This window comes from Salmo trutta, chromosome 12 (genome assembly GCF_901001165.1).
Source record: "Salmo trutta chromosome 12, fSalTru1.1, whole genome shotgun sequence".
NCBI classification, from domain to species: Eukaryota; Metazoa; Chordata; class Actinopteri; order Salmoniformes; family Salmonidae; genus Salmo; species Salmo trutta.
In genome coordinates, this window is record NC_042968.1 from 7,297,138 (window position 1) to 7,319,053 (window position 21,916).

The window sequence follows — 21,916 nt, forward strand, 5'->3', positions numbered from 1 at the left end:
ATTGAAATGTACAGTCGTTGGATAGGCAATGAAAGTCCACAAACCGCTGTGCGTAACCTAGTCTTTGTGGTGTTTGGGCTGTTTTCAGAACTGGTTTAAGAAAGGGTAGCATATTATGTCTATGAGGCTGTTTCGTTTATAATCACTTCTTTATCTGCAGTTATGTATAGAGTAGACCGGGTACTTTTTTTTGTAGAAGACGGATATCATTTTGGATCATTGTCACACCGTCTTCATTCTTCTTGAAAGAGTGAAATAAATGTTCCCCTAGGGCGAATTTATAGGCCTATAATGCAGTAATGAAATGGAGAATTCCCCCACTTTGAAAATGAAACGGGACACCTCCTCGTGAGACACTAAAGAGGGGTAAGATAGAGGACTGGTGTCATTCGGGAGAATGCGTACCAGTCAGAGCAAGCTGAAAAGTTCATTTTCCTTGACGTCACCAACAAATAATGGTAGAATAATAAACAGCTAACCACCTGTCGGACCCTGGACACAATGTAACGGGCCATACAGAAGCGTTCATGCATGGGTAACATATTTACTCAACCCATTCACTTAACGACGCAGAAAGTGACGCAAGACAATGGTTAAGTTAATCTATTTAGTAAATTGTTTTGAGATGTGGAGGCAGCGTTAAGGACCTGAGGTCCGGGTCTTTCACTAGACCCCTTTTCCGTTTCAATGCAGAAGCAGTCTGTCCAGTGTCAATTCGAGGGTGGGACACAGCGGGGGGAGGGGTGATGGGTCCTGTAATATTTTAGAGATGTGCTTTTAATGGCATTAATTCAGCCGGAGCCAGCTGTTTTTTTTGCTCTGTTTGGTAAAAGAGGCCAAGACGTGGCAAGCTTGCAAAGCTAGTAGAAATTAGTTTCGGTGATCGAGGCTTCCTGCAAACCATCTGCTTGCAGTCACAAAGGGAGGATTTTTGGAGCAAATGAAAGAAATATAGGCTCATAAAAAAGCTTTGAAGGTGTAGTTACTTTTGCTGTTACCGGAGGCTTTCTTTTTTGGGGGGGGGGGGGCAACGCACGTCTGATAAGCGTTCACTTTCTTTCACAAGGGAATCATTTCACGGAGGCGTTCCGTTTTAATTCACCGATGGTGATCACTTTTACATTCGATCGATGTTTAACCACTTAGGCTATCATTACTCGAATAACATTTACACCAAACATAGGCTAAATATAATAGCTGGAATGTCGATTAAACGTAGGCTACATTAAAAATCACGCGCTTAAAAGAATGCATTGAATTATGAAGCAAGAAAGTAGAAACGAACATAACATTCGTTTTTCGTTTTTTTTTTATGTTTAAAAAAAAAATCTCTTTTAACCTTGTTTGTCCTGAAAGCAAATTATATCTTAGATTATAGCCTAACTTGATAAGAATATATTTAGGCTAATATGAATTAAACATTTCTGGTAGGTCGAATGCAGTGAGTTGTGCAACTGACTAGGTATCCTATTTCCATTCCATGATATGTTATTTTATTTCGTTAGCCGATATTTTTGTTTTGTTTTTTAAAAAACAAATGCGTCTTACAAGCTTAGGCTTTTTGACACCTGGCTATGTTTTAGTTTTTCCCTAAACTATTCGTTTGACATGGTTAGAATATGCTTACTATTTTAGCCTATACACTATTTCGGCACAAAAAAACAGTAGCATGAATGAATTTTGGTTTGGAAATGGATTTTGTTTAACGCTAATGCCTGGTTAAAGACAGAGCAGACTAAACGCGACGGTAACTGGCTCAAATCCCGCTTTAATGTGAGTTTTATACCAGCTTTCAATGTGCGCTCATATGAATGCGTTTTAAATCAAATCACAGATGCACTTTTATTCAGCTGGTTAAAACAGCAGAACAAACCACGTCTATAGAAATAAAGCTTTTATTCCAGTAGGGCTTTTTGAAGGCGAGGGAGAGAAAGGGAGAGAGGGGCGCCATGGCAGCTGAGGGTGACAGTTAGTTCATGGATAACAGGATCAGCAGTCCGCGGTTAGGGCCGCACACTTCTCCTCTGCGCTCAAATGTGCAGTGGGTCTGGGTCTGGCGCACCGAATGAAGACTTTGCAAAGCCCGTGATATTTAACACATCTGTTAAAGCGTTCCTAGAGCAGAAATCCGTTTAAGACATTATTCCATGACGAGGTCCAGATTGAGTGTTGAGAATCCGATCAAACACGAAGCCAATTTACATTTTACCCAATCCACATATTCCTAAATAAATCCACACTTTAAAGTAGGCTAGTTATAAATGATGCTAAATGAAACCATGGCGATTAGACTTAGCCTATCTTTGCTATCATGATTGTGAGAATGATTGTCAATATTCATAGCCTATATTACTGATGCATCATTGCAATATTCATGCGATATTTATTTATTATCATTGTTGTTGTAATACGAATGTTTTGCTGCTGCTGTCGTCGTTATGATCGAGTTATTATAATATCATTTTAAGTGGGATGTAGCTTTCATTCGAACTTTTGATCTATTAAAACACAGCAGGGGATCTGAATAAATATCGCTGCTTCTTCTGGTTAAGCCCTCATTCAGAAGCCCCAAATTATGTTTGAATCTTTTAGGATTGCTTTTTAATTAGCCTGCGTGCGTCTCCACTAAACAAAACCCAATTGCAGCGCCTCAATGGAACGTGGGCAATATGCAAAATTGATGACTATGCCTCTTTTGTGGAAGGGACATTGTGCGTTCCTTGCTTATGAAGTCTAATCCAATCATAAATTGCACTCTCTGGCCAATCAGCGCTCCCGGCACGGCGCTTGAAAGCGACCCCTGTAGAGAACTTTGTTGAACCTCATTGCTGAGGCTGACAGTTCTGAAAGGATCTTTGGGGCAGCCTGCTATAAAAACGCCTCTCCCCAGAGTAGATGGGCCAGAGGAGTAAAGCTAGTCATTCAGATTGGAACCTATCAGATCCTCATTTGTTCTCGACGGAGTATTTCAACAGATCGTTCCGCGTTGCGTTATACTACAGACGGGACCAAGATGATCCCAAGCATCCTTGCGCCTAATGCGATGTACCCAGGCCTTTACCGCCCCTCCGCCTCCTTGCCTGTACACCAGTCCCTGCAGAACGCATTTCCAACCCATTCCAGCTTCCTAGTTGAGGACCTGCTGCGGATAAGCAGGCCGGCGGGGTACCACCTCAGACGGACGCTCCCCCCAACAAGCGTCTCCCCGGCGACAACCACCACGACCATGTCCTTCAGTGCCATGCCCCTGGAGCGCATCGTCTCTCCAACTGCCTTGAGGCGTGAATCATGCTCGCCGAAAACGTCACAACCGAGCAGTAAAGATCCAACATATCTTAAGTTTGGAGTCAGCGCAATCCTTGCACCATCACCAAAGACCGGTGAGTGTGAACAAAAAAGTTTGACCTTCTTTCTAATTGGTACTTTTAGCAGTTTCTTACACTTAAGCATATTGTAAAATAGATAAAACATGTGTGTCTCTTCATGACTGTTGCCTTGATTGTTGGCGTTCCTTGACACATGGTGTTTTCCTCTACAGCATCGTTGCCCCCCGCCATCCACCACAGTATGCACCCCAAAGCCTTCTCTCTCCCCTACTTCGACGGATCCTTCCACCCCGCCTTCTTCAGGTCTACATATTTCCCAGGTAAAGAACTAATCATGCACGCTCAGACACCGTTGAATTGCACTTTGCGCACAGTTGACACTCACCCCTCGACCGGGACAACGTTCAGAACTTTTCATATCAAAATGTTTTATTGAACGACTTTTCCAAATAATGCTTTGAATGCGTTCTGCAAAGCTCTGAAAGTTGCACCTTTTTGCACATGCCCTGTATAGGCACGCATATCATTGCGAAACTTAGCTTGTGAACTTTTCAGTGCTTTCAGAGTGGGTGTGGAATTGGTTCCATTTGCACTGAGCGCACTGGTCGCTACATAGCCCTCTTTTCCCCAACTGCGAGTTAACCAATTATCCGGAATCGTCACGGTTTCATTTCGAGACGGGCTGCGGTTCGGTCTCGTCCCCCCACGGTCTCATGCATTAAGGCCATGTTGGTGTCTCCTCCGCAATGTCCCGCGTTTTCCCACAGGGCAGGGGCACTGGGCCACTGGCTGCCAACAATGCTTTCAGCACCATAACCAATTTGGTCAGCTCCCCCCTGCGCAAGCCACCCACGCACCCCAGAGTGACTTCTACCAGGCGGGCAAGAGGCGTGGACCAGTCATACACTAATTTCCCTATTAGGCGCCATTCATAGCTTTCAGTATTCTCACAAGACCACATAGCTCGTTGTTGTGCCTGATTATGGGAAGTGCAACCAGGAGTTGTGGATATTAAGGTGGTCTTAGCCCAAGTTATTTGGCAATACATGGTAGGCTTATAGATATTGCACACTTGCACATGTATGCCTAATTCAGTGGCTTGTAAATAATTCTTCTTTGTATGAACAATAGTCTAATCAGTGCACATTACAAATGTTCAGTGTTTTTACTATATCCCTGACCTGAAAAACACACCATGCCTTAATGTCCTCCTTCGTCTCTCAGTTTTTTAAACTCCGGGGCCAATCAACAGGACGAGATAAATAATAATCTCTTAGAAAAGTCTATAAAGTCGCTAGTCCGTGCTTTCATTCAGACGAATCATAATGGGAGTTTGGGAGTCTTTTCATGGGATGCGCTGAATACCTTCACAAAACAGCTCGAGCGGCCTGAATAGCTGTTCGTGTTCATTTAATGAAAATGATTTGAGGGCAGAACAAATGCACCCTGGGCCCCTCGGCATCAGTATTCAGGTATGCAGTGGTGTTTAGTTTGAAAGTGTAAATCTCCTTTTGTTGCGATAATATATGGCATTCGCAGCCTGTCCAAAGTCTTTTCTGCGTTAGTTCATTACTACACAATTACCGTTCACGGTTTATTAACTCCTCTATCCGTCCTCGCGGGGTCCCTTAAAGGATACGCTGCCTCCTTACCATACCAATGCGGCTGGGGACCGACCAATGTGCTAATTAGTCACCTCGTGCCATTTCACTCAAAAAGGAGACGTATTCCGCGGCCAAAGGGGGGAAGCATATTCAATCATAACAGATTGCAAAGTTTGTAGACGAGTGTAAAAAAAAAAAAAATTAGGCTAGTTGGCTAAAGAAATAGCCTTCCAGGGGACCGATGTTAACGTAGCAATAGGCTTAAACTAGACGTTTTGGCGTGCTTTTATGAATGAACCGTGTTTATTTGTTGAATTTAACGTTTCCCCCTCTTCTTCCACAGCATCTTCGTCGATCGTGCCCATCCCCGGGACCTTCTCTTGGCCACTGGCCAACAGAGGAAAGCCGAGGAGAGGGATGCTCAGACGGGCGGTGTTCTCTGACGTGCAGCGCAAAGCTCTGGAGAAGATGTTCCAGAAACAGAAGTACATCAGCAAACCAGACAGAAAGAAGCTGGCCTCAAAGCTCGGTCTCAAAGACTCACAGGTAAATCATTTACTTTGATTTGCCCAGGGTAAGCTGTGCGTTAATACGCGTGTATTTACTCTAACGCATATGCATGCTAAAGTTGATTCTGTTTGTATGATTGAAACTCTGGAATAAAGTCAACCTCTACAAAGTGAAACTGAACTAACTGGCTATACTATTCCTTCTCCTTCGCCAGGTTAAAATCTGGTTCCAGAACCGCAGAATGAAGTGGAGGAACTCTAAAGAGAGGGAGCTCCTGTCGTCAGGAGGTTGTCGCGAGCAGACCCTGCCCACTAAAACGAACCCACACCCAGACCTCAGCGACGTCGGCAAGAAGTCCTCCGCGGAGGAAGAGGACGACGAGACGGAAGAGGACCCATTCGGTGCTCGAGGCGCGCCTGGCCTTTGCCGTTCCCCCGCGGCGGGGCGCGAGTTGTCTAACAGCGCCGGATCGAACCTCTCGTCGCCATCTCTCTCCAGCAAGCACTCGGAATTCTCAGAATCGGATGAAGAAGAGATCACAGTTTCATAATGTATTTGTTTATAAAATGGTTATCCACAGATTAACTGTACCTGCGTGACCAGGTTTACCAGAGGCTATATCCCTTCATTTAGACCCATCTAAGAAGAAATGTATTTTTCTTCATGTTCCACCATTTTTTAAAACAATGAACTTCTGTCCAAACAATTTAAGCTATATCCATGATTATTTCTTCTTAAAATAATTGCAGGGTTTATTTTATAGGAAGGGCCAGCTCTTGCCTTTGACAGCAGAGTTTTAAAGTCAATTTCCTTAAATTCTACACATTTTGCCATGTGGCATATGGAAAATGTGGCAGCTTTAAAGCAAGTTTTCAGCAGTTGTATATATTTTGCCATGGGGTGGAAAGAAAATGTTGCAATTTTATTATACATTTCATGCAATTCTACTCATTTTGCCATGGGGCTGAGAAACATTTTTGCCGTTTTAAAGCAAGTTTTCTGCAGTTCTACACATTTTGCCATGGTGCAGAGAGAAAATGTTGAAATGTGATGTCATTCAGTTCCACTCATTTTGCCATGACATGTCATGTTAATGAAATCTGAGTGAGAGTGACTAACAAAATGAATGGGGCCCTGGGCCCGGTCAGTGTTCGGCCATGATTTTCTACAAGTTTTGATAACTGGCTAGACTAATTTACCAATCTAAAAATTGTTTGCAGGAATGGCTAATTGAGTGACTGTCAGTGACAGACAAAACATGAGAAAAGCTGCCAATGCACAACCAAATTTAAAACTTGCACCTTGTGTATTCTAACTCTCAACAGTAAGTTGACAACCTGACTGAGTTTTAAAAATAATATGGGGGGGGCCCTAGTGGCCGTGGGCCCTAAGCGACCACTTATATCGCTTATGCCTGGAACTGTCCCTGTTTATAGATTATACTTAGAAATTATTTGCTGTTTTGCACAGCTCTTTCAATTGTACAGTATTTTGTACAACTATTTGTATGGACATTTTATGCCAAGAAAATGAAATTACATGGACTACTTAGAGTTTTTATTGAAAAGTGTAGAAATTTCGTGCATAATTTATACGAATTTGTTAATTCAATGTATTGTGTGTGTATATATATGTGTTAATATTTCACTATGTTTGTTATTTCAATGTATTGTGTGTATATATGTTAATACTTCACTATGTTTTGTACAAATACCAAATAAAATGTAACAGTTACATGGTATAACTTCTGTTACAAAGTGGAAATTGACAACACCAAAAAAACATGAAATATACACACAGCTTTATGTTAGTAGAGAGCCATAATTGATAAGAAAGTCACATTGCATTAATTAATAAATAACCATGATTTTTTTTTTATTGAATCACAAATAACTTAAGACTACTACAGTGACCTTGAGAATCAGCTCTCCAAGCCCTGGAGAGAACATTGATGATAAACTCCACACACCTGCTCCGATGCAAAAGAGACTGTACACAAAATACTGATTTTCAAGTAGTTACAAATTGGCTAGAAAAGTCATCAAAACGTTGCAAGGTAATCAAGTATTTACACTGTTATGTTACATATATATATTTTACATAGCGTAGAATTCTACACGCTCATTGAGTTTTAAGAACACGTGAATTCAACAGCGACATTCGTTTCACCATCCAAACTTCTCAAAGCGAGCAGAGTTTTCACAAGTGGATATACAGACTGACAAACACATACATATGTTTTTTTTTGTGCTTGCATTTACTATGACAAGAAACCGCCTCCAAGCGTACAGACACAAATTTGATTTGTAAATGAACAAAGACTGTACCAGCTCCCCAAAAATGATTCACAAAATCTTCCACTTGCTGTACATCTCTTGGCAGTGCTGAAAAACCTTAAAGAACTGACCTTAAGGCTTGGTTTTAATTTTGAGTTCAAAATGAATGTTGCATAGGATTGATGACTAAGAACACCCGAACATTGAAAGATAACGGAAGCGATGCCGGAAACAAATAACTTATGGGACCAAAAAACACACTTCCCCTCCTATGATGAAGGTTTGGAGGAAAAGGGACAACATACACATTTCGGAAGTCAAGAAAACAATATTATGTACTCACCTGAAGCCATAACCATTCTAAAATCTTTAAACTTCTCCCATTTTGTACTCTCTCATTTGTACCTTTAAACATGAGCTCAATTAAAATGACTTTAAACAAAGCAGGGTATACACATTGTTACATATTCACTCAACATTTTGTCATGACGATAATAATCAGTACACGTCACATAATCAAAACAGACGACAAGCATGGCAAAGGCGCAAAGGGGTGTACAGAAGGTAGATGAGGTATAGAGATTAAAACAATTCCTTAATAATCGTTCCCCCATATTCATTATAGATCCATTACGAAAGGATTATTTACTTTGAGCACCAACCAAATGTACTTTTCTATCTCACAGGTCGTCCTTAATAAGTTATATCCAAACTTTTACAAACTTCTCAGCATTGGGAGTAATACAATTAATGACATGTTATTAAAACCCAAGTCCCTTTCCCTATTCAAGCCCTAATATCCTCTGAATAACATGGCATTGGTGTTCGATATGACGATAGTTGTACAAGCCCACCTGCCTAGGCACAACGCAAAGAGAGTGTCGACTTAAAGCCCTGTAAGTTTACAGCCAAAAAGACAAAATAAAAAAGTAGCCTATGCACATAATCTGTTACAAAAAAGTAAGGCATCTTTTTAAGTTCAGTCCAGCACCAAAGTAGACTTTCGTCTGGAGAAGAAGCTTATGCTACGGCGACCCGTTTGGGACAAAAGGAGTCACATGTAGGTGCAGGTGTGTGTGTGTGTCACTGGGGGCATTGGGTACCAGTGAATTTGGTCTCTGTGGAGATGACGAAGATGACGCCTCCAGCACCATGCTCCAGAAGAGAGGGCCTGTAGCTCAATCTGTAGCCCAGTTTGGAGCACTGCAGCTGGGGCAGAGCCGCGAGGAGCCTGGCTTGTTGATGTGGTGGGTTTGGCTCAAATATGCAGTCTCTTTGTTTTCTTAAATAAAGGAGACCATGGCACTGATGCTGATAAGGAAAATAACGAAGACGATGAAGACGAAGCTCCACACACAGTGTAAAATTCTGGTTTTGTCAGTTGTTTGTCTAAACGGTACATGAGGATTGGCTGAAGGAGAGCGGTTGGCCACGGCGGTGCAAAAATAGAACAGTGCGGCAGCAGCCTTCTGTTTCACTCCTCTTTCTGTTGTTCAGTTCTTCTCTCGTTTTGGGTTGCCTGCACCCATAGTGTTTCTGATATGACAATTAAAGTGGCTTGATTTTTGTGGCGTGAGCATTCAAAAGAAAGGTTGCATTGGCTGAACATAAAAACATGAACTGAATGCATTTCTGTTTTCTTGGGAAGGAGTCGTCGGATCACAATGTTGACTCCAGTGTTGAGTCCAGGATGTCGTGTTGGCGACTGTTGCTGTTAGAGTCGCTGTCGCATCTCTGAGGGCTGGAGGAAGTGGCTGCTTCCTTCAGCCTCATTAGCATATTCATCTGAGGACAAAGACGCCGGGGTTAAAGGTTAGCGTGACTGTGTGTGTGTGTGTGTGTGTCTGTGTTGTCTCATGGATCTGCAGGGCCTGCTTGCGCGTGCTGTGTGCACACCTGACCTGCTTTGAGCATGTGTGTGCGCACGCGCACTTTGTCTCACCAGTGGGTCTGCGTCGCTGTCACTCTGCGACGGCTCCTTCCTGATGCCCTCCCGGGGGGCGGAGTAACCGTCGAAGCCCACGTCTTCTGGGCGGAGCTGCAGCAGCGGGGGCCAATCAGCAGGTGTGGGCGTGGCTGACCAGGGGTAGCTGTCAATCACCCAGCGTGCTGGGTCCTCCCACGCTGACCTACGGCCGTACAGCTACGGAGACGGATGGAGGGGAGAGAGCATTGTAAGTATCAATGTAGAGGTATGATAGTAACATGGTAACACAGTGGGTGTGTGTGCATATATATGTATATATATATATATATCGTTGTGACTGATATGTTTTAGTGTGCTTGTGTGTGCCTGTGTGAATGCATATGCAAGTGTTGCATGCCTTTATGTACTTATAGCCTACCTGCAGTCCCTCTCTGATTGCCTCCAGCATGTAGGGGATGATGGAGTAGTTCCAGAGGTCAGTGAACCACACCCTGGATCCAGCGATGTCCATGGGACACGACAGGAAGAGGCGTGGCCCTGGGGAAGGCAAAGGTCAGAAGGATGTTAAATAGTGCCTGTGCCTTTCCTTCCAATCCTCATTTGGAAAATGAGCTTAAGGCCAGATGAGGTTTTGAATATTGAGAATATTGTGACCAAAGCACATTAACATGCATGAAGATGTTCTCAGACCACAAAATTTGCCTAATGTCAAGATTAGTCCACATCCCACCCCATCGGTTTCGTAGATCCAGCTATATGCCTTAAACCCCAAATTAATGGAAAATATAAGCGCCACAAATCTCAAAATTACTGTGATTATCTTTTCCATTTCTTTTGGATTGGGGCATATAGCTGGTTTATGACATCGTGGTGCTTTCTACCTACCGATGGTAACGTCAGAGGAGCTGTGTGCCTCTAGGAAGCGATTGAGGTGGTGCCAGACGCGAGGGATCCAGTCGATGATCTTGACCAGCTCCAGGACGCGCTTGCGGCTGCCGATCTCCGTCTCGATCAGCTTCCTCCTCAGGTAGCGACCCAGGAAGCCCTTCACCGGCTCCAAGTGATTGGCACACAGCACCCATCTGATCACATACGCAAAACGAGAGACGGGAGGAATTCATTGTTAGTTACTCATTCATGAATACAGCAAGACACTCCATCTTTCCATTCTGAAGGAATGGAGAGTGCAGTGGATTGCTGCCCAGTCTGTTGCTGCCACCTAGTGATGAATCATGCAAAGTGCATTTCAAATTCAAACATTTTACTGTGTTTCCTTTCCGTTACTATTGATCTTCAACTGGAATATCTAGTGTTATTACAGCTGTTGAGTTAGCCCACCTGAAGTTGTGGTGGAGTTGTAGGTTGGGTGCTGAGGATGTGGCCTGGCTCATAGTACCGATGATGTACGGGCTGGACACACACACACAGAAAATCAACACATTTACAATAAACACAATTGTTTGTGTGTGTGTGTGTGCGCGCATGTGTGTGTACTCACCAACACTGGTATTTGCAGTTGAACACCCTGTTGAAGATCTCTCCCAGAGAGGAGACATGGTGCAGGTTATCCAGTATGACCACTAGAGGGCTCTCTGCCTCTAGTCCGTCACCGCTGCACTGCTCAGCCAGGCCTGACAGGTACTGTCGTAATTCCTGGAGAGAAAGAAAGAAAGAAAGAGAGAAAGAAAGAGAAAAAGAAAGAAAGAGAGAGAGAAAGAAAGAGAGAGAGAGAGAGGTTTACACGTCAAGTCTTTCTTCAATGCACAAAAACCCTATTGAGTTGCTTTAACATAGACCCACTGTTGAGTTCTGCCTCTTAAGACGCATGTCTAATATAACAGAAAAAAAAAGGCAAATTAATCGTCACATCACACAATGTATCGTCTCGCCAGTCGGTGCCCCATGCTGCGGCGAAGTTGCTTCAGGGGCATAGCTACGTACCTTGCTAGACTTGTGGTCCACGTTGAAGGTGACGACGGAGTGAGGGGTCAGGGGTCGGCCCTCCTGCAGGAGCAGGTGTCTTGCCAGATGATTAGCCAGGTGTGTTTTACCGGTGCCGCTGGGGCCAGAGAGAATGACACGGCGGTGCTCCCTCAGCAGAGACACGTAGCGCTGCAGCATGGGCTTGGGGATCAGAGTGTCAAACACCAGGCAGTCCACACTCTCACTGCTCACACCTAGAGAGGGAGAGAGAGGCAGAGAGAGGGAGAGAGAGAGAGAGAGAGAGGGAAACACTTACACAGAGAACACAATACACACCAGATTGTAAGGAGAGACACAGACATTTAGAGAAACACACGCGCTCATACCTTTGAGCCTGATGTTGATGGTGTCGCTGTCTCCAACCAGGTAGCCGCAGGGCAGCAGCTCGGGGGTGTGAGCAACGCCGGTGTTGCTATGGCGATGCACATCCCCAATGTTGTATCCCTCCACACTGTCACAGGTCAGCCCCAGCTGGCTCACTGGGTCCACATGGGTGATGTACTCCTAAAGAAGCAGGAGGGCAAAGGTCAAGGGTTAGGTGATACGCAACTCCACTATGAATTTCTTGTGTCACTTATTTCGATATTGGAAAGATAAATAAAATGAATGAAACCTTTATCCGCGAATTAAGTAATTCATTCAAATTGTTTTACCTTGAAGAGGCGGCGGACCACTCCATCCAAGACGTCCCACTTGGTTTTACCACTCACACCGATACAGCCAATCAGGAAGTGGCGAGCCCTGGCCTCCTGGGAGAGGTCCTCGTCCAGACTGACCACTATCTTCACGTGTCGTCCCTCTTTCCTCATCACTCCATCCCCCACTGTATCATCCAACAACATGTCTGAGAGGAGAGAGGGAGAGGAGAGTGAGACTCGCACATACACCCATTCACAACAACAACAAAAACGATCAGGCAAACACACTCTCAAAAGGCAATCATACCCAAACACAAATACAGACGCACACACACACTTAAAACGCACGCTCACACATTTACCCAACTGTACGGATACCCACAACAAAACATGTCGTTCTCACCCAGGCTGGTGGACTCGGTGAGGTTGATGCTGTGCTGGGATAGGCCGGGCCCTGGTGCAAGGATGTGTGTATGGTGAGGGGTCGAAGAGGAGATGGAGGCCTGGGAGGGGGCTCTGCTGCTCCCCGTACTCTCCAGCTTCAGACGGTCATTCTCTGCCTTCAGTTTCTCTATCTCCCCCTGAGAGAAAACACAGGAAGCCACAGCAACCGCAGGTCAACAAAACAGTGTGAGTGTGTGTGTGCGCATGCACGTACGTTTCAGCGTGTGTGCGAGTGTTACCTGCATGTGGTTCATGGCCTCTCTGAGCTGGTCCAGCTGATGGGCCGAGCTGAGAGCCTCAAGGCGGATGTCTGTCAGCTTCATCTCCTTCTCCCTGAGCTCGCTGCGGAGCTGCATCACGGTCTCCGCCTCACCGTCCAGACAGTCCGACAGCCTACACACAGATGCTCAGTTGATATAACTTTGACATTTTCTCTCTCTCTCTCTCACACACACACACACACACACACACACACACACACACACACACACACACACACACACACACAACATACGTACAGTGAGTTGGAGTGCGAGTTCCTGAGCATGTGGCTGGAGGTTGTGGATCCATTGTGGGGGAGTTTAGGGGAGGAGGGGAGGGAGGAGTCCGTCATCTCCTCTATGTCAGAGTGGGACGAGGCGGACTTAGGGGACTTCTTCTTGCTGAACGCCTGCTTGAAGGAGCTCCGCAACTGCAGGCGGGAGAGAGACAGAGAGGAGTGGCGGGTGAGTGTATGTGTGTGTGAGGGAGAGAGAGAGAAGTGTGAGGATACACTCCCAAAACAGGCGGGGAGCAAGGGAAATCAGAGGAAGGCAGCTGTGAGGAGAGTGCCTGAGTAAGTGAGAGATAGATCAAGAAAAGAGAGAAGAAGGGAAGGAGAAGCAACGGGAAAGGACTAGTGCTATAGGGAGGCCGTGACTTGAGCTTATGCTTTAAACACAAACACTAAGAGGTGTCAGCGTGAGTGAGTGTCAGGTGGTTATTGAGTATGTGTGTGTGTGTGTGTGTGTGTGTGTGTGTGTGTGTGTGTGTGTGTGTGTGTGTGTGTGTGTGTGTATGTATGTGTGGTCACATACACCCATTCCACTAACCTGACCTACTGTGTGTGTATAAATATATAATGCACTGTAGACTGTAGAGAGAAATGACCACACTGCAGTGAATAGGACTAGAGAAGAGCACCCAAGGCTGTCGTGGAGACTATCAGTTTCATGTACCTTGAATTTACAGCGAGAAGGGTGACGTACGTTCCCTACACGATTACTAGAAAATGACCGCATTCGAATTGAGCCTGATATCACGTTTCTGTTTCAGAGCAGACTCAAAGTCACATCGGGAAAGGAAGCAGGATGAAGAACACAACTGGAGAGGAAAGTAGAGGGATGACTGAGGACAGGAGAAGAAGGAGAGGGATTGCGTTAGTAACCTACAGAGTGCTGGGGTTAGGTTAAGGTTAGCTCGAGGTTAAGCTGCCTTTCGTTTTTTTTTATCCGCTCTTACCTCATAGACCTGCCACATGAAGCGATAGCACAGAGGAAGACAGAGAGAGAGAGAGAGAGAGAGAGAGAGACACACACAAAACAGCACAGGTTCAGTGGGGAGTGTGTGAGTGTGTTAGTGGTAGGGACATAGCCAGCGTACAGTGGAGGCTACAGAAAGTGCACTATGGGAAAGTCGAAAATGCTCTAAGGAATTTCAAAAGTCAAATCTTAGGAATGGGGAGCGCAATCTCCACTTCTGGAACTTGTACCATCAGAATCTCTGAACACGGTACAGAATGGAAGTCAATTCAAATATAAATGTGTCCACTTGAATAGGAATACAGCTGTTCTGCAATGTAAGATACTTCACACCCACTGGTGCAGACTGATGTCCTTCTAATAGGGGGCTCATTTACGGTCCACTACCCTTCTTACCATGATACCTCACAGACGGACCGCATACGCCCTACATGCTACACTCTTCCACATACGGCTTATCCAATTGGCATATTATCAAAGGACCATTATCTGTGCAAAAAGCACATTCGAATCACGGGCTATCTGAAGATAGCTTATTGTCACTAGATCCTAAAACACGTCGCATGACCTTCGCTCGAAGAAAATGCATATAGACGGTACGACCAGTCTACTCCTTCTCACAAAGTCCTTGGATTGGGACAGGAGTAGTGTATGATACATCTATAGAGCTACACATATAGACATTCAACGCTAAAGCCAGCTTATACAGGGTCACTTCAATGTCATTACCTCTGTGGAACAGAGGACAGGGACACAAATCACTAGGGTCTAGACAGGTTCAATAGCAGCCAATAGCATAAAGCAATTAGAGCGGGGCTCAATTCAAATCCTGTCGGAAACCAAATTCCACTATTGGAATGCAATACAATTCCTGAAATGTTATTGGAATTGAGCCCACGTCTGGAGGTTTGACTAGGAGATAGATGTGCTACAACCACTACAGCAGCGACACACTGGGTACGTAAAGCAGCTCTTACAGCAACAACCAGCTCGTCAAGACACTGTAGACGCAGGCAACAAAACAGAGTTTAGTAGTATCTTTAGAGAGTCTCAAGCAGAGCCGTTTCCATCGAGCAGCTCTGAAGCGGTACACATACAATTACCTGACGCCAAAGCTTTCAGGTTGATCGCTATTTTGTTGCCTGCAGACACCAACAGAAAAGGCGCACAGCCTAAAAGCATCTACAGTAACCAAAGCACAAATAGGATGCACAGGATGCATACGTCGTCGTCTTCAACCTGTCCTCCCGTGCAAGACACGAGCTGTCAGCAACAAGGAGCAAGAGGGAACACAACAAGAAACGGAGCAACGTTAACTCCCTGTATCAACAGGGAATTGAAAAATGTTCGAACGTGTTCTACGTTCTCTATTTCACAGAACCTCTACAACTTTTAAATCTCGGTAACATACCAAATGACACACTATTCCCTACACAGTATACGATTTTTTAACAGGAACTTGAGTCTACAAGGAAAGCTAATTGCATTGCATTCACCTTGGCCCCTGTGCAAGATGCCTGAGAAAGAGAACCCCAGAGTGTGAATTACAAAACACACAAATACATATATAGAGAGAGATGAAACAAGTGAGACAGAGACAAACCTAGATACCAGTTGTTAGATTCCATTTGGAATAAGATATGTTGGTGTGTGTTCGTGAGTGATCGTGACCGTACTCAGTTCCTGTGTGAGTGTGCGCGCTTCAATGCCTCTGCATGTCTACGAATGTACATACCCAGTTCTTCTTGTTCTTCTTTTTGTTCTTAGCGTCGGCGTCCATGTTGGATCCCACACTGGAGTGGCTGGTTGCGCTGGCAACGCTGCTGACGCTGTCTGACGAGTGCTGTCTCCTCATCCGTAGGTCTGGCTGCTGCTGCTGCAGGGGGCTGCCATTACTACCACCACAACCTGAGAAAGAGGGGAGAAGAGATGGGGGGGTTTGAGAGAGACAAAGAGAGACTTTTTTTAAAGACTCAGAAATAATACAGTATCACAGCATTGTGGGAAGTCTTTAACTTCACCTTTTCCTTCGCCAGGGGTAAGCTTCAAGGTAGACTCAGCGATATGACGTAGATGCAAAAAATGAACAGCATTGCCCAGGGTTCCCCAACCGGTAGGGTGCGGGTGATTTTATCTGGGCCCCCAAGTTTTCTGAGCGAAGTTTGAGACATAAGAGACTGTACAAATACAGTACCAGCAAATCGTCCGCAAGCGATTTTCATTTTGGAAATCTTTTCCAAACTATTCCCACATATAATAGAGAGATATATGTGATCGTATTCAAATGTAAGCTAGGTTTGAAAAGTCTAATATTATATATGCTTGTGCTTCTTGCGGTCAATTTACAGTCTACAAATGATTTGTAATTATGTTCCGGCCCCCTGACCATCCGCTCAAGAAAATAATTGGCCAAGCCTGAATGTAGTTGATGATCCCTGACATAGTGGGTCAATTTCCTCAACAACTAAGAGCGTTGAAGTGCGAGGCTAAACTCCTCCGCTGTTTTGGTCCCGTAGAAGTCTTGCCTCTCGCTCATCGTAATACGCAAAAGTATGTGGACACCTGCTTGTCGAACATCTCATTCCAAAATCATGGGCATTAATATGGAGTTGGTCCCCCCTTTGCTGCTATAACAGCCTCTACTCTTCTGGGAAAGCTTTCCACTAGATGTTGGAACATTGCTGCGGAGACTTGCTTCCATTCGGCCACAAGAGCATTAGTGAGGTCGGGCACTGATGTTGGGCAATTAGGCCTGGCTCACAGTTGGGATTCCAATTCATCCCAAAGGTGTACGATGGGGTTGATGTCAGGGCTCTGTGCATGCCAGTTAAGTTCTTCCATACCGAACTCAACAAACAATTTCTGTATGTACCTCGCTTTGTGCACGGGGGTATTGTCATCCTGAAATAGGAAAGGGCCTTTCCAAAACTGTTGCCACAAAGTTGGAAGCACAGAATCATCTAGAATGTCATTGTATGCTGTAGTGTTAATTTTTCCCTTCACTGGAACTAAGGGAACTAGACCAAACCATGAAAAACAACCCCAGACCATTATTCCTCCTCCACCAAACATTACAGTTGGCACTATGCATTCAGGCAGGTAGTGTTCTCCTGGCATCCGCCAAACCCAGATTCCTCTGTCAGACTGACAGATGGCGAAGCGTCATTCATCACTCCAGAGAACGCGTTTCCTCTGCTCCAGAGTCCAATGGCAGTGAGCTTTACACCACTCCAGCCGACGCTTGGCATTGAGCATGGTGAGCTTAGGCTTGTGTGGCTGCTCGGCCACGGAAACCCAAAACATCACGATGGTGCCGACAGAGACGGTCACCTCGCTTCGAGCTCTTAGGAAACTATGCAGTATTTCGTTTTATTATGTGACAAATACATTGGATTTGATTTCATAAAGCTCCCGACAAACAGTTCTTGTGCTGATGAGTTTGGAACTCGGTAGTGAGTGTTGCAACCGAGGACGGACGATTTTTACAGCTTGTATGGCCTGCCACTTCTTTGTTGAGCTGTTGTTGCTCCTAAACGTTTCCACTTCACAATAACAGCACTTACAGTTGATCGGGGAAGCTCTAATAGGGAAGCAAGTTTACGAACTGACTTGTTGGAAAGGTGGCATTTTATGTTACCTTTATTTAACTAGGGAAGCCAGTTAAGAACAAATTCTTATTTTCATCCTATGACGAAAGTCACTGAGCTCTTCAGTACAGACCATTCTACTGCCAATGTTTGTCTATGGAGATTGCATGGCGGTGTGCTCGATTTTATACACCGGTCAGCAGCGGGTGCGGCTGAAATAGCCAAATCCACTCATTTGAAGGGGTGTCCACATACCTTTGTATATATAGTGCTTTTGCGGTGCTGCTCGCGGAAACGTCATTTCTCAGAGTCTACTGTACCTCTAAGACACTGTTAGAGGTTGTTGGAGATATTGCTATGGCTTTGGTTCGGTTCTCCTTACCTGTCCTGTTCTGTTTGCAGGTGAGTTCAGGTGTGTTGATGACTCCGTTGATGGCAGCCTGGGCCACGTTGTTCTGCTTCTTCAGCAGCTCAATGTTCTTCCTCAGCTCGTTCAGCTCACAGTCCTTCAAGGAAAACACGTATACAGTCGCATATCTAAAATCCATACGCATGATCGTATTTGCATATTTTGGTTTCCCTTGGGCCGAGACAAACATAATTCACCTGTGCCTTAAATGACGTAACGTTGTGCTATGAAAATGCCTCACCTTGTGCTCAGCGGTCATACTGAGACTCTTCAGTCTGATGGTCATGTTACCCAGGCTCTGTTCAAACGCTGCCACCAGGTGAGCCTGCACAGGGATATAACACAGGTTAGAATAATGTCAAAGAGGTGATATTATAGTTCAACTTAGCTTGAACGGCCAAAGATCCTTCAGTAGCGGTTACGGTCAAAGCACGAGAGTGATGAGAGCAACAGTAGCTGTACTCCCAGAGGACCTGCTCCAAGGACAGAACTAGTAGTAGACAAGGCAAGAGCAACTGGCAGGAATCCAAGCCAAGTTACCGAATAACAGCAGTTCTCTCATCTCAAAGCCAACAGCTAATTGAGCACATCGATTAGCCTACATTCCAATTAAAAACTAGCAGTCAAAGCAAAAAGCGAAAAACAGCAAATGCTACATATCACGATAGCCAACTCTGTTGGATTCACAACTTCTTAAAAAGTCTCAAAAGGCAGCACCAGAAATCCTCTAAATCTGGCTTAAATCCTCTCACGCCTCTGTGATAGATGTGTCCACACTACAGCTTTGGTCGACGGGGTACCCAGTCCCCCTCTGAGGGGCTGATCCGGAGGGCTACTCCTCCTGGAAGGGTAGTGGTTCAGGGGGAGCCAGATGCCCTCTGTGCCCTCACTCTGGGGTATGGTCTGCTTGACGTCATGGCTAGGGAGGCTGGATGCTAACAATGCTAAAGCTTCAGCATTGACTGTGTGGCTCTTTGAGTACCTCTTCCCCCCCCCCCACCCCTCCACCTACACACACACACACACACACACACACACACACTAACCGTGTCTATTCTCTCCAGGGTCTAAGAGCTAAGACAGAGTGTCTGGGTGGGTGGAGAGAGAGAGCGTGGAGGGTTGAAGGGGAATGCGAGGGACGGAGAGTCAGTGAGGAGACAGAGAGGTGGTATCTGGTTGATGATAGACTGCTCCTAATTGTGATAAAAAGAGAGGCAGAGGCAGAGACCTTGAACAACTATGAGTTGAGATACTGCACCTGAACATAGAATATAAGACTGGCTTTGAGCAACGTGAGAAAAGCTCTCATCGAACGTATATTGACAGTTAACACAGCCACAATGGCCTCGCCTGAAACCCAATCACTCTGGTCCATTTTATACCACAACTCACACACAGTACCAAACCAATAGAATCATCATCTACTACAAATAGTCAGCTAGCTCGGGGGTTTCTTAAACAATGGGTTGGGACCCAGAGTGGGCCCCGGGCATGTTAGAGGCCATTAATGAGAATACATCTAACTATATTAGCGATTTGGAAAAAGTCACAAAAACAGCTTGTGCTCTTTTCCTTGCCTCACGCGCTTCTCTTATCGAGTGATAATGCTCTCACTATTCTCAATTTAATCTTGTCTTTACTAAGATTTCGAATAGGCTATTATCAAATGTAAACTCTCCTTCCAGACTCACATCAATCATCTCCAATCCAAAGTGAAATCTAGAATTGGCTTCCTATTTCGCAACAAAGCATCCTTCACTCATGCTGCCAAACATACCTTCGTAAAACTGACCATCCTGCCAATCCTCGACTTCGGCGATGTCATTTACAGAATAGCCTCCAATGCCCTACTCAACAGGCTGGATGCAGTCTATCACAGTGCCATCCGTTTTGTCGCCAAAGCCCCATATACAACCCACCACTGCGATCTGTATGCTCTCGTTGGCTGGCCTTCGCTTCATAATCGTCGCCAGACGCATTGGCTCCGGGTCATCTACAAGACCCTGCTAGGTAAAGTCCCCCCTTATCTCCGCTCACTGGTCACCATAGCAGCACCCACCTGTAGCACGCGCTCCAGCAGGTATATCTCTCTGGTCACCCCTAAAGCCAACTCCTCCTTTGGTCGTCTCTCCTTCCAGTTCTCTGCTGCCAACGACTGGAACGAACTACAAAAATCTCTGAAATTGGAAACACTTATCTCCCTCACTAGCTTTAAGCACCAGCTGTCAGAGCAGCTCACAGATCGCTGCACCTGTACATAGCCCATCTATAATTTAGCCCAAACTACTACCTCTTCCCCTACTGTATTTATTTATTTTGCTCCTTTGCACCATATTATTTATATTTGAACTTTGAACTTTCTTCAAACTACAAATCTACCATTCCATTGTTTTTCTTGCTATACTTTATTTATTTTGCCAACATGGCATTTTTTTTTTGCTCTTACCTCCCTTATCTCACATCATTTGCTCACATTGTATATAGTCTTATTTTTTTTTTTCTACTGTATTATTGACTGTATGTTGTTTACTCCATGTGTAACTCTGTGTTGTTGTATGTTGTCGAACTGCTTTGCTTTATCTTGGCCAGGTCGCAATTGTAAATGACAACTTGTTCTCAACTTGCCTACCTGGTTAAATAAAGGTGAAATAAAACAAAAATAAAAAAAAAATGGACAGGAGCAAGGGCAGGGGGGAAAAAATACATGTCCTCGAATGGTGAATGGAGGCTGAGCTTTCCCACAGTTTCAATCACGCTGGGTAGACTACTCAGGTTTTACATCAGAGAAAGGTGCTTCATATTAGCAGCTGAAAAATAAACACAGCAGCAGTAGAAAGCTGTGATCCTCCTCTTTTTAGTGTTAACCATCATATTCTGTAGCTAAAAGGTAATGTGGCAGCCTATTAATTATGAAAATCGAAAAAATGCCTTATTACTAGGCTATTCAAAATCAAATACAAATACACCATAATTGTAGGCTAACTCTACTCTATAAGCAACCCTGCACGATCAATCAATGAACCAACAGCATCGCCTAGGCCTATACGTTCTCTCCCAGACTCATGGATATAAAGTTTGGAGCGTAGCAAAAGGTAACCAGTCCATCCAGTATGCATAATAATACAGTCCACACTCAAAGTAGACTAATAGAATTTGTTTAATTTTGGAGTAGACCAATTATGTACCAAAGACATCTAAAATATGTTTAAAAAATGTATAATTTATTAAAATTTTCCGGCCGTGCGTAATATGTGGTAGGCTATTAGGCTATGTGTTGTACATGTGACATCTTAAATGCGTTGAAATAATCATCACCTTAGAAAGTGCTGTCGATTTCCTTGTGTTAACCCTCGCAAGGCTGCCGGACCAGACGGCATCCCTAGCCACGTACTCAGAGCACGCGCAGACCAGCTGGCTGGTGTGTTTACGGACATATTCAATCGCTCCCTATCCCAGTCTGCTGTCCCCACATGCTTCAAGACGGCCACCATTGTTCCTGTACCCAAGAAGGCAAAGGTAACTGAACTAAATGACTATCGCCCCATTGCACTCACTTCTGTCATCATGAAGTGCTTTGAGAGACTAGTCAAGGATCATATCACCTCCACCTTACCTGCCACCCTAGACCCACTTCAGTTTGCATACCGCTCCAACAGGTCCACAGAAGATGCAATCGCCATCCCAGTGCCCTA

At 44.8% G+C, this 21,916-nt stretch overlaps 2 protein-coding genes across 2 annotated transcripts in view; one reads left to right on the forward strand and one right to left on the reverse strand.

Moving 5' to 3' along the window:
• Positions 1 to 2,781: 2,781 nt before the first annotated feature.
• On the forward strand, positions 2,782 to 6,334 carry dbx1a (developing brain homeobox 1a). The gene is made up of 4 exons (XM_029766918.1): positions 2,782 to 3,380; positions 3,539 to 3,646; positions 5,274 to 5,476; positions 5,655 to 6,334. Exons 1-4 carry the CDS (start codon positions 3,014 to 3,016, stop codon positions 5,988 to 5,990), a joined length of 1,014 nt encoding a protein of 337 aa, XP_029622778.1. The 5' UTR covers positions 2,782 to 3,013; the 3' UTR covers positions 5,991 to 6,334.
• A 955-nt stretch (positions 6,335 to 7,289) lies between these two features.
• nav2a (neuron navigator 2a) overlaps positions 7,290 to 21,916 on the reverse strand; it is a gene marked incomplete in the record, with an annotated part of 129,193 nt that continues 114,566 nt past the window's right edge. The window contains 15 exon segments of the mRNA XM_029766917.1: positions 7,290 to 9,501; positions 9,659 to 9,859; positions 10,062 to 10,180; positions 10,529 to 10,725; positions 10,982 to 11,053; positions 11,142 to 11,296; positions 11,585 to 11,820; positions 11,953 to 12,130; positions 12,280 to 12,470; positions 12,668 to 12,845; positions 12,948 to 13,101; positions 13,227 to 13,399; positions 15,964 to 16,136; positions 18,198 to 18,321; positions 18,466 to 18,549. Of these exon segments, the coding sequence (XP_029622777.1) occupies positions 9,376 to 9,501; positions 9,659 to 9,859; positions 10,062 to 10,180; positions 10,529 to 10,725; positions 10,982 to 11,053; positions 11,142 to 11,296; positions 11,585 to 11,820; positions 11,953 to 12,130; positions 12,280 to 12,470; positions 12,668 to 12,845; positions 12,948 to 13,101; positions 13,227 to 13,399; positions 15,964 to 16,136; positions 18,198 to 18,321; positions 18,466 to 18,549 (2,361 nt within the window).

What these genes read in the sequence shown, in the direction of transcription:
- dbx1a (XM_029766918.1), top strand. Translation starts at nt 3,014, where the DNA reads ATGATCCCAAGCATCCTTGCGCCTAATGCGATGTACCCAGGCCTTTAC. An exon ending in CAGGTCTACATATTTCCCAG is followed by an intron (nt 3,647 to 5,273) that starts GTAAAGAACTAA and finishes CTTCTTCCACAG; the next exon opens with CATCTTCGTCGATCGTGCCC. An exon ending in TCGGTCTCAAAGACTCACAG is followed by an intron (nt 5,477 to 5,654) that starts GTAAATCATTTA and finishes CTCCTTCGCCAG; the next exon opens with GTTAAAATCTGGTTCCAGAA.